The 12,514-nt window shown below is 42.4% G+C and overlaps 1 protein-coding gene across 2 annotated transcripts; it reads right to left on the bottom strand.

Annotated features, from left to right (window-relative positions):
• Positions 1–6,802: 6,802 nt before the first annotated feature.
• Svs3a (seminal vesicle secretory protein 3A) lies at positions 6,803–12,128 on the bottom strand. Of its 2 annotated transcripts, NM_001007605.1 has the most exon segments (3): positions 6,804–7,130; positions 7,938–8,699; positions 8,928–9,020. In NM_001007605.1, coding segments are annotated over 2 exon segments (795 nt in total). In that variant the 5' UTR covers positions 9,001–9,020; the 3' UTR covers positions 6,804–7,130; positions 7,938–7,977.
• Positions 12,129–12,514: the final 386 nt, after the last annotated feature.

Genomic DNA, 12,514 nt, shown 5'->3' with positions numbered 1-12,514 from the left:
CTGAGGAACCACCACAGTGATTTTCATAGCCACTGTTTAAGTTCACACTCACACCAGCAGTGGTTGAGTGTTTTCCTTACCCCACATCTTCACCAGCATGAGCTGTCATTTGCTGGCCATTCTGACTGATGCAAAATGAAATCTCAAAGTCATTCTGATTTGCATTTCCCTGATGACTAAGGATGCTGAACATTTCTTTAAGTGCTTCTCTGGCATTTGTGTTTCTTCTTTTTGAGAATTCTCTGTTTGGCTGTGTACTCCCTTTTTAAATTGGCTTATTTACCTTCTTGATGTCCACTTCTTTGAGTGCTTTTTTAAAAATTTCAGACGTTAGTCCTCTATTGGATGTATAGTTGGTAATACTCTTTTCTTATTCTGTAGGTTTCTGTAGGATGCTGTGTTGTCCAAATGACAGTGACCTTTGTCACATAGAAGCTTCCAGTTTCACAAGGTCCCATTTGTTAATTGCTGGTCTTAGTGTCTGTGCTATTGCTGTCCTGTTCAGAAAGTCTTCTTGTACCAACGAGTTCAAGACTATCCCCCACTTTCTCTTCTCTCAGATCCAGTGTGTTTAATCTTATGTGGAGGCTCCTGATCCGTTTGGAGTTGAGTTTTGTGTAGGGTGATAACTCTGGATCTGTTCGCATTCTACATGCAGCTATCCAGTCTGAGCAGCAGCATTTGTTGAAGATGCTGTCTTTTCTTTTCTAGTGTGTGTTTTGGTCTCCTTATCAAAAAAAAAAACAGGTATTCATAGGTGTGTGGATTTATTTCTGGGCTTTCAATTTGATTCCATTGATCGATGTGTCCATTTTTATGGTGATACCATGCTGTTTTTATTACTATAGCTCTGTAATACAGTTGGAGGTCAAGGATGGTGATACCTCCAGCAGACCTTTCAATATTCAGGATTATTTCAGTTAATGGAGTTTTTGTGTTAAAATTAACACAAAATTAAATGAAGTTTTCTTTTTCTTTCTTTCTTTCTTTCTTTCTTTTCTTTTTTTTTTTGCTTAAAATTGCCAGTTCAATTTCCATGAAGAATTGTATTGAAATTTTGATGTGGATCGCATTGAATCTGCCAATTGCTTTTGGTAGGTATGGTTCTGCCATTGATTGTAAAGCTATGACAGATTTGCTTCTCTAGGCAAGGCTGAGGAGATTACAGTTGAGGAAAGATTCCTGCTGTTAATACAGTTTTCCTGTTATCATTAAATATACAGCAATCACTAGGTATTGACCCATCCCTTTGAGCAGATTTTTATAGACCTACGAAGGTGGGTGATCTTGCAGTGATGCTATATAAACAAAAAGATAATGATTCTATAGGTTCCCGATTTGATTCAAATAATTTTAGGAAGAATATTCTTAGAGGTGGTCTGCGTTGCCTTGCCAGAAAGAGGTAATAAAGTTAGAATCAAGAATAAAATGTGCCCACTCTCGTAATAGTAAGTAAAATCTGCATACTAAGAAATACAAGGGCCAGAGAGATGGCTCAGCCATTAAAGGCTAGGCTCACAACCAAAAATACAAGAAATACAATGAGCTTACATAATTACACCAAAAAAAGAAATAGACCTGGGGGACAAATTTGTGTTCAAGGAAAAACATTTAGGTCCAAGGATAAAATCACAGGTGTATAGTATAATAAGGCGAAGCCACATAAAAACTGCTGCTTTGAATTTATGAGCATGTTATCATGAAGCACCGCTTTGAACTTAATATCAACATCCTTCTGTAACTCCCATTTTATGTAATTTTCTAAGGAAGTTTTGGTCTAAGAAAATATAAAATGACCAGAAAAAAAGAAATAAAGTTTTGGTTGAATGGTTTGGCTTGGGGAGCTTTGCCCTGTCCATCAATCCATCCATGCATCCATGCATCCATGCATCCATGCATCCATGCATCCATGCATCCATCCATCCATCCATCCATCCATCCATCCATCCATCCATCCATCCATCCAAAGATGTACGTCTGTTTTTCTATATGTATGTGTGTAGGTGTATGTATATAAGTAAGCATACATGAACAGTTGTGGAGCTGATTGTGACAGAAGGTAGGGTCCAGCCAGAGTGTGGGTGTATGAATGTTTGAATGTATGTGTGTCTGTGCATGCTTGTTTGTATAAAGCATCTTAATTCTTTTCCTTTTTGTCCTCTCTGGTTTTCAAAGAGTTAACCAGCTTAGCCAGAGAGGCTTCTGATTGATTCACCATAGAAAGAAGCATGAGCAATAAATCCTTTTATTTAATCTCCACTGTTTTAAATGAGGTGCTAAATGCCAGAGACTGCTGTTTCTGGTCTCAGAGGAACTCAGGCAAGGTCAGTTACCACTGCAAAGTTGCTTCGACTTAAGACCGGTAAGTGCTTTATTATAGGAAAGGTAGCTTTAAATATCACTCAAGATCAAGTCTGATTCCCCCCATGCTCTTCCTCCTTGACTACCTTCAAGAGAGAACCTGAAAGAACAGCTGGGGCTGGGCCCCCACAGTTGCTGTCCTGTGAGTTTATGCCCCGCTTTTAATTTTCTGGTCTGAGATGATTTATTCCTTGTGTTTTCTTAGATGTGGTTAACATCTTCAGGTTAAAGTTTTCTTCTAGTGCCTTCTGAGAGTTGGATTTGTAGATAAATACTGCTTAAATTTGGTGTGTGTTTGGGGGATGTTGTAGTGATAGGATTTTTGTTGTTGTTGTTTATCGTGATCAATAGTTTTGCTGGGGCTAGTAGCCTGGGCTGGCATCTGTGGTCTTTCAAAGTTTGTAGAACATCTATTTAGGCCCTTCTTCCCTTAAGACTCTTCATTGAGAAGTGAGGCATTTTTGTAACGGGTCTGCCTTTACATATTACCTGATATTTTTCACTTGCAAATTTTAATATTCCTGCTTGGTTCTGTAGGTTTAGTGTTTCATTAGTATGTGTCATGGGGGAATTTTCTTTCTGATCCTCTCTATTTGGTTTTTAGAATAATACTTTCATCTTGATAGGCATCTCCTTTTCTAGGCTAGGGAAATTTTCTTTTGTAATTTTGTTAAACATGTTTTCTGTGAGTTTGAACTTTTCTCCTTCTGTTCCTATTGTTCATAGATTTGACCTTATATAGCACCCCAAATTTCCTGAATGTTTTGTGTCTGAGTTATTTTAGATTTAACGTTTAATTTCATCCTACCTTTTATATGTATTTTTCACAGACTTCATTAAGGGGTTTATTCATATCTTCTTTGAGGTCCTTGAACACATTCATAATCACTAATTTGAAGTCTTTATCTAGTGCTTCAGTTATATTGGATTTCTCAGTCCCTACTGTAGAAAAGTTGATGGGTTTTGGTGGAGACATCTTGTCCCTTTGGTGTTCATAATTATGTTTTTGCACAGGTATCTAGACATCTGTGTTTGGGATGATTGTGGTTCTAGATGTTGATACCTGGTCTTGTCTTTGTTGAGTGGGTATTCTGTTCCATGGTCTTTCTGTGGCCCTCTTGGTCTTAGGCAATTCTGATGTCTATGGATTGCCTAGTATGGAGTGCTTGTGAGTCCCTGCTAGGTGTGTTCACTGGGGGAGGGTCTTAGGTCTTTCTAGGCATTGTGAATTGTCCCAAAGGAGAAAAACTGGGTTACTGTGAGGTTTGATGGAGTCCACAAGGATTTGAGTTAGAGAGGGGGACAGTCCCATAAAGATAGTCTGCTACAGGTCTGAGTATAAGGCTTGGGAATTCAAAATGGAGGAATGGAAGAAAAGTGAAGATCACCTACCTGATTCCCACACTGGAGTGGCCAGTGGATTTCTAGGTAGAGCATACCTTTGTGTACTGGTGGCCCACACAAAGGGATGGGGTGAAGGAGGAAGGCCCATGCATGGTATGTTTAACTGTTTTCAAAATCCATGTCTGTCTAGATTGTGGGCTCCAGAGAAGAAACTAACATGCTCATTCTGCTAAGTGGACACAAGAATAAACTGCACCCAAACTTCTCTGTTGGCATAGGCAGCATATCTCTCAAGCCCCAGCAAAAGGCTTCTTTTTACCACAGGCTACAATTAACAAATAATTGATTGAGACTATTGAACTCATCTCTAAATGAGAAAGTGATATCTGTAAATTAATATGAATTATGCTTATACCCAATGACTGAGACTCAAACTATGACTTATTTATTAGGCTCTGTGCAATATGAGATTATTTCTAATTTAATTCTCTAATGCTAGTCTGCTTACTTCCTCAATTGTGTTCCCTGAAATACTTGCTGTTGGGAATTTCCTACTTGAGCAGTCAGGTGTCTTGGTGAGGCATTTCACTTGGGTATGGGGCTTCTGGTCCATCATGGCTAATGGAGACCTCCTGTTCCCTCTGTCTTTTCCTCCTCCACACTCCTCCTCTCCATCTCTCCTTCCCTTTCTTTTTGTGGTCCCTACATTTGACCCCCAGCTTGGTAACTCAGACTCCACCTCTCCCTATTCCCTCCAGCAATTGGCTGTTGCCAGTTTCTTTTAACCAATAGCTTTAAATTGGGGAGTAGGGTTGCATAGCATTATTTGGTGTAAATGAGGATCTGCTCGTTGAGGGCGACCTAATCTCGGGAGCTAGAATTTAGCATTTGAGAACATAACAGTACCGGACCAACCCCCAACAAAGGATGCTCCCTCCCCCACAAGGCTCAGGGAGTATCATTCAAGACAAGAGAGGAAGGATGGGGAGAGTCAGGTGGACTCTGTAGAGAAATAGTCTTTGCCAGACCTGACAGTGTTGTTGTATGCTCAAACTTACAGCAGCTGTGACTACATGCATATGGCAATATCAAACCAGCCAAAATCTTAGCATGAATAGGGGAGAGTCATGATGCCCATAGCTATACAAGCAACTACTGTCACTTTATGCCTGCTGCGAGAAGGAGAATATGTTGCCTTCAGGGATGGAGCCTCCGAGAGCCAACCCATGTTCCAGAAGGTCATCCTACACCTGTGCACACTAAGTAGACTCAGTAGACTAAAAAAAATGGAACAGCACATAAAGTTGGGCAGAATAACAGTAGTGAGAGAACAGAAGAGAATCTGCAGGAAACGGATGCAATCAAAAATATTATGAGCATGTATGAAATTCATAACAATAAAAGGAAGATTAAAGGATACCAGTTGTGATGGGCTCTGAGTGGAACTACTCTTTGATCATGTTTGGGTGGATGGAATCCTTTCTCAAGGATTCGACTTCTAAATACTCTCATGTTTAGTGTCCAGGACTTAGAAGTCAACATTTTGTTTGGCAGAGACTGTAATTAAACCTATAATAACCCACAATCTGTCTTCTACTATCTGCCTTACTATATACAAAATTTGGTCATTCTATGACAAACCTTTAAAAGTCTACCTTATTTCACCCTTGGCTGTACCTTACCAATATCTTAGTCTCACCTACACATATAATGTTCTAAAACATGGACTCATAGCCTCCAAATTTCCAGATCACAGAAAAGCCAATTTTCTTTTGTTTTGAAGCTTGAGTATTCCTCTAGTTTCATGTTCTCCCTATTTAGTGTATGCAGAGAAATGCTGGCCACACCCTGGGAATGAACAATAAAGGGGCCACTGCTTTATGTTGTAGCTAGAAGGATTATACTTTCTAAAAACAAAGGGATGGTTTTGACTCCTGGTCAAGTGACTCTGAGCTTGTGATGTTGGAGGCAGGTGTGTTGGTATTTGGCCACACTAAGGGTCATTCTCTCTTTTCCAAAAGCTTCAGACATACCCATGAATAAATAATTCAGTTAATTCCTGTCACATAATCACAGAATGGGGGCAGCCCTGCCTCTTCTCAGTCAACAGGCATGAAATGGGGCTAAAGGTTACTACCTGAGCTTTTCTTGCATAGCAATGATAGGAAATGAGCCTGGAGAAAGAGACGCTTTTATTGATGATAGGTGGTGTGTGGGCCTGACCTGGAACTGGAAAGATATCTTTATTCCTCCATGTCATCTCCTGTTCCTAAAGAACTTAACTTCTCCGGAAGCTTCCAGGATATCCGAAAATAGATCATTTAGGCAGGAAGTTGCCGTTTAGAAGACACCCCTCCCAACTATTATATTTGGTCCTTTATTCTGGCTGTCCACAGTGACATACTCTATCAACACACTCTATCTTGCTGGAGTGGTAGAGGCTTAACATATCAGTGCATGAGATATTTGCTTCTGAACAGAAGCTGGAAAAGAAGATAATGCACTTGAAACAAGAGCAAGGGAATGTTAGCCAATACAAACATGAGACTGCCAGGGTTCCATGAAACCCTGCATGGCCTGCCCCGCTACAGTTTATATGACATTTCTGAATACACTGTTTCTCAAATCCTACTAGCCAAAGGGTCTCAAGGGTGGGGGAGATGTGCTCAGTATGTGCACAGGGTAATGGGAAAGCTCGTCTCTTCTTTCCATGTTGCATTTCTAGAAAGAGATCTAGATATAGGACGGTGATTGCTACTATTCATGATTGAAATATCACTCAGAAGTAATGCCCCCCAAAACCTTAAGCTTGTAGGAACCAAAGGATCTAAATAGATAAGAGTAAAGCATGCTTGAACAGGGGCCTTAGTGAGAAAGGACAGAAACTCTTAGTGCCTGATGTCCTGAGTTCAATCTCTGTGCCCCATGGAAGAGGGAAGAAACCTACTCCCAAAAGTTATCTGCTGAACTCCATAGGCATGCCCTGGCATGAATGGACACACACGCGCGCGCACACACACACACACACACACACACACACACACACACATCCATATATACACAACCAAAATATATAAACAAACTAAGAAGCAATGGATGCCAAAACAATGTCTTTATTGGGAAACACTTGTTTTCTATTCTGTGTAACTCTACAAGAGTGTTCTGTTCTTTCAATTTGAGTTTATTACTTGAAAAGATGCCATCCAAGCACCAAAGCCAATAGGAACTTGGAGATTTTGACAGTCAAAGGAAAGTGGTGTCGGGAAGGCTCTGTTTATTGGAGGGCACCTGCGTGAGGTTGCTCCAACTTTAGAAAGTCTCTGGAAGGAATGTGTGAGTGGGTCATGGCATCCGTGCAAGGTGTTGAGGACCACACGGCAGTCAGCATCTTAAGAACCGCACAGTCCACACAGGTCAGGTGACTCCTATGGAGAGAGGACATAGATGACAACACAGGTGAGTGAGGGCTAGCAAAAGACAAGTGTGACCAAGTTCCTTCTCTGTTTGATCAATTTGCAGCCATTTGGGGTACTGGCCACTACTGACCACTGGACCCACAGTTCTGTTGCTTGCCGTCTCTTCACATGAAGTGTCCCTTAATGCAAGCATGAAGGCAGCACCCCCTTTACGCCCCAGGCTTCAGACTTCTCTCCTGACAAAGCAAGCAACCCCTGTAAATGATTCTCCAGCACCCTGGAGCCCCACTTCTCACAGCCCCTGCATCACAAACAAGGATGGTTCTTGGGGCTCATTTATCTTCTGTATTCAGAAAGATGCCACAAAACCTTAAGGGTCCCTGGTCTCCAAAGTATAAGTGAACCCTAAAGGGCATTGAAAATCATGAAGTGCAATGGGAAACAAAACCAATAACGCTTTGTAACTGAGCCTTGTGAATCCAAAGCATAAGAAGTTACCAAAATGCATCTTAAACTTACTGATTGTAAAGTGGTGATGTTCAAAGAATTAATAGCTACATCTGTGCAAAATCAACCTGTAGCAAACACTCACTAAGGAGAGGGATTTGAGACACACTGATGGCCCAGGTAGCTTTCTCTGCCTCTACCAGGTACTTCCGTTGTTGAGCAGGGGATGGAGCTCAACTCCATAAAGTGTCAACTCAGCAACTCCATTGCTATAGGTATTGCTACAATCCCATGTGGGTCCAGGGACTCCACCATGCACCACCTAGAAACACTGAGGTAGACAGCTCTTCTGTTTGCAAAGATACTTACCTCTACACGTGTTTTAATTCTTGAGAGATTAACGAATGTGTTATTCAGTGAAGATGCCTTGGTATAGCATTAAGCCTCCATTTGGACAGTAGCACATTCCCGGACCATGGTGGAAAGATTTTGTGTGATGAACACTGCCATGTAGATGCTCTTGGAATTGCGTAAAGTACCCATGATAGGGTTGGAAGCGGTGTCTAATGGGTAAGAATGCTACTGTTTTACTGGACTGGCCAAGCTTTCTTTTGAGTCTGTGAACGTTTGCATGTTGTTGGCGCACTTGGGGCAGGTCTTGATGCAGGTCATATCCTTTGCCCTTGATTTGCTGCTGAGAAACGTCTTTCTGGAGATGTAGTGGTGCTTTGTAGAACTTCAGAGAAGCTCCGTGGGATTTCAGCTTGGTTTGTGATTTCACCTGCCCCGCGGTCTTTAGCTGCCCTGTTTGGGACTTCACTTGGGCTTCATGGGATTTTACTTGGGTTTGGGATTTTATTTGTGACTGGGATTTCAGCTGGGACTTTTGTTGGGCAAGCTCATCTTCTTCATCACACACTATGTCTTCCTTCAAACCTGTCTGCTTTTGTGATCCGTGAGCCTCTGCCGTGTCAGCGTCAGCATCCTGGCTATATACATGGTGCTTAGTTTGCACAAGGATGCTTTCTTCAGGGGCCTCTTCCTGTTCTTCTCTGTGTCCATAGAGGAACTGGCCTTTATCGATAAATACGAGTGGGGATGTTTTTACTAGAAAGTGTCCTTTTGTCCCACCTGGTAATGGATAACAAGAATCTGAGTTAAGTTTTCTGCTCCCTTTCAGGTCTATCCCAGAATTTCCCCCATCAACCCACTGACGTTCCCACAGGCATGTGGATGTGGGTGGAGAAGACTCAGAGTCCATCAAGAAGATCACCCCATGGAGGGTTCTCCTCACTGCCAGAACACCCTCATGGACATTCTCCCTGAGCGCCTCTCTGCCAGGAGGCTCCCTGCACTCACCATAGATTCCTATCCCGGCTGCTTGCTTCTCCAGAAGGAGGAGCAGAGAAAGGCTGAAGAAGATGGACTTCATCTTACCAGGAAGGGCCTCCACTGAGAGCTCAGCTGATCTCCTCATTTATATGCACTGGGTGCAGAAATGTGGCTGAAGTCACAAAAGGCATTACCTATCCTTACTTATCTGGCCTGCTGGCTTCTCCCTTTTTCTCAGTAGGAGATGGTGTAAACATTCCTAGAGAGGAGAGATACATGATGTCGGAGATTTGTCTTACCCCCACATGTCTCAGAAGACCTTTAAACCATTATCATCACCCCAAGATCATCACATGATGTTTCCAGGAGAAATCCAAGGCTGAGATCACAGAAAGAACCAGGGCCTGTCCAAGGCTTAGAAGTTCAATGTGGGGTCTTGTCAACAGCGTCCTGAGCTTCACGCTGTATCAAAAATATAATTTGTGCTTTTCTTCTTTTCAAATGAGATGTATGCAGATCTGTTTCGGGTGAGAGGGAAACAGGATAACAGTGAATTTCTGGAATTGAAAGAAAATTTTAAAAATAATGGAGGTACACCTGCATAAAAGTAACTCTAAAATGCCTAACCTTAACCCTACTACTGCCCTGTGTGAGAATCCTCCAGTGTTTCCTGTCACTAGTAGCTTTGATGAGAGACTCTGAATGCAGTATGTGGCCCTCATCTGCAGGCTGGAGAGCAGCAGAGACATGCTCAAGAGGGCTCCGAGGTCTATAGATTCAGGAGTCAGCACTGGGGCTGCAGCTCAAGAGTGAGGGGAGCTGCAGAGGGATGTTCCAGTATGGGAGATATTTACCATGTTTGGCTGGAGACAGGATGACTGTTGGAACATGGAGAAAGGAAACTGGCTTCCTCATTACATTATTTTCCTGAAATCATCTAAAATCCACATTGCCTGCTTAATGAAGGAGAACTCTTCTGCAGATGAGAAACACCTTCCCCCAGTCCGTGCTGATGTCTGCCCTCCCTGGTGAATGTGTTGGTAGAGGAGTGTTGGGAACACACTGAGACTGGATGCAGTGGGAGCTTGTCCACTTCCTGGACTCATAATGTTCCCTGTATCTGTGAGAAGACTGAGAGGTTCATGAGACAGGCCTCAGCTTCCCAGGCAGACAGTGGTGTAGGGAGAGCACAGAGGAGTCAAGCATCTCTGCAGAAAGCCTGATGCACTCAACCCAGCCCTGCAGGGGATGCAACAGAAGGCAGGTGAAAATGTATTTTAGGTCATTCCATCTCCAAATGTTAGTTTGCCTTGAAGAATGGTGTGTGGAAGGGGTTAAGGTAAAGCTTCAAAGGAAGAACATGGCTACATGCACTAAGCCATTCAGCAGAACATGAGGATGTTTTTTCTAGGTTTTAATCTAGGAGCTCTGAGGTCCTCCTAATCTTATCTCTTCCTCCCACGCCTGAAGATAACTCACCATAGAGATGCCAGTCACAAGATTTGACATTACCAAAAAGTCCAATTGCTTCCTTTTCTTGCTTACTTCTCCAGTATTCCATGTACTTCCCTTGAGAATGTGCCACGAGGAACTCTTCTGTGTTGAATTTACTTGTGGAAGACTGAGTTTAGGACATGGTTCATTTAAGTGGTCAATAACCAATGTTTGCATTTAACCCCTTGAGCAAAAGATGACAGTCCTTAACCTCAGTGTCAGTGCAGACTTCTTGCTCTGTTCACTTTCCCCTCTCTGACATTCTCTGCTGTCATCCCATGACCTGGTTGGTTTTTGTTTTGGGTGAAAGTCTTCTAGAGTGAGTGGGAACTTGCCACATTCACATCCTGAATTTCATTGGGGCACGCAATGGCTTGGGTACCCAAAGAAGGCAAGGTTGTAATGTGAATGTAACCCCAACACTGAGAACTGACTTTTGAGGCACCCAAGCCCCCAACTTATACAGAATATGTTATGGTATAGTATGAACCACCACGAATTCGGTAATGACTCAGAATGCCCTCCCTACATATGCGTGGTGCTGTAGGAAATGAATGGTTGTTGCGAAAAGGAGCACTGGTGTTCTCCAGAGACAAGACCCCTAATAGGTTATCCAGTTGCAAACACACCAGCTCCAAATCTTTATCAATAAGGCCAGTACTAAATGGATTCAGGATGTTGTGTTCATATGCACACACACCTATAATAATACATGTTCTATAATATGTATCATACATATGCAACATAGACATATGTAACAATGATAATTAAAGGGGAGGTTATGAATTTGAAGAATAAGTGAGACATAGGAGGAACTAGGGGATACGTGGAAATGATGTAAAAACAGTATTTATGCGTGAAACTCACGAAATGTTTAAATATATCAAATGAAGGCACAAATTTGAGTGACTAAGGAATGGTTGGTTCATCTGTGCAGAGTAGGGAAAGAGTAAACAGGATCAAAATATAATGCATGTGATTCACCAAGAATTAATTTTTTAAGATGTGTATAAAAGGCCCATTCTCAGGCAAAGAGAAATGTGACAGCTCCATGTAATAGGCATTTTGGATGGGATTCCGAGATCAAAAACATTGGGGAAGAACTGACTCATTATACAGAGAGCAATGTGACATTAGTTAGTGTCAGGGTAGCAATGTTAACCATTATCTGTCAGAGCTGCACGGCAGGGCAACCTTGGGATGCCAGGACTTCTGGACACACATGGGATGCCCCTTGCCTGGACCTGTTGAGCTCCCACTCCTGCTGTGATCTAGCAGGACTGTCCTGGTCACTTCAGACTTCATGCTCCCCACCACCAACTAGGAACGAGGCTGATTCCACTCTAGCTCTTCTTTTTCTAGTCTCTTAATTTGCATACCTGTGTCTGGGTCCTACTCTATTCTCAAAAGGAAGTGATCTGGATAAAGAATTATCTGCATTCAAATTTTGTTGGTATTTTTGTACACAGAATTTAACGTCCCCCCAGCCCCAAGTCTCAGATTTCTTATTCTGTGTAAAGAATGAAGTTCATGGGGTTTTATTTGTTTTTCTTGGTGTTACACGGGACAGTTTTGAGAAGTTGTACTGTGAGATTAACTTTCACAAGGACACGCAGAGCCCAGAAGCTCTAGAATTAAAGTTTTTTTTTTAAATTTCCGAGAAATACTTTTCTTTCTTTCTTTTTTTTAAAATTAACTTGAGTATTTCTTATTTACATTTCGAGTGTTATTCCCTTTCCCGGTTTCCAGGCCAACATCCCCCTAGCTCCTTCCCCTCCCCTTCTTTATGTGTGTTCCCCTCCCCACCCTCCCCCCATTGCCGCCCTCCCCCCAACAATCTAGTTCACTGGGGGTTCAGTCTTAGCAGGACCCAGGGCTTCCCCTTCCACTGGTGCTCTTACTAGGATATTCATTGCTACCTATGAGGTCAGAGTCCAGGGTCAGTCCATGTATAGTCTTTAGGTAGTGGCTTAGTCCCTGGAAGCTCTGGTTGCTTGACATTGTTGTACATATGGGGTCTCGAGCCCCTTCGAGCTCTTTCAGTTCTTTCTCTGATTCCTTCAATGGGGGTCCTATTCTCAGTTCAGTGGTTTGCTGCTGGCATTCTCCTCTGTATTTGC

Source organism: Rattus norvegicus, chromosome 3 (assembly GCF_036323735.1).
Source record: "Rattus norvegicus strain BN/NHsdMcwi chromosome 3, GRCr8, whole genome shotgun sequence".
Classification (NCBI taxonomy): domain Eukaryota; kingdom Metazoa; phylum Chordata; class Mammalia; order Rodentia; family Muridae; genus Rattus; species Rattus norvegicus.
The sequence above is the reverse complement of the archived record's forward strand: the minus strand, read 5'-3'. Positions and strand labels throughout refer to the sequence as shown.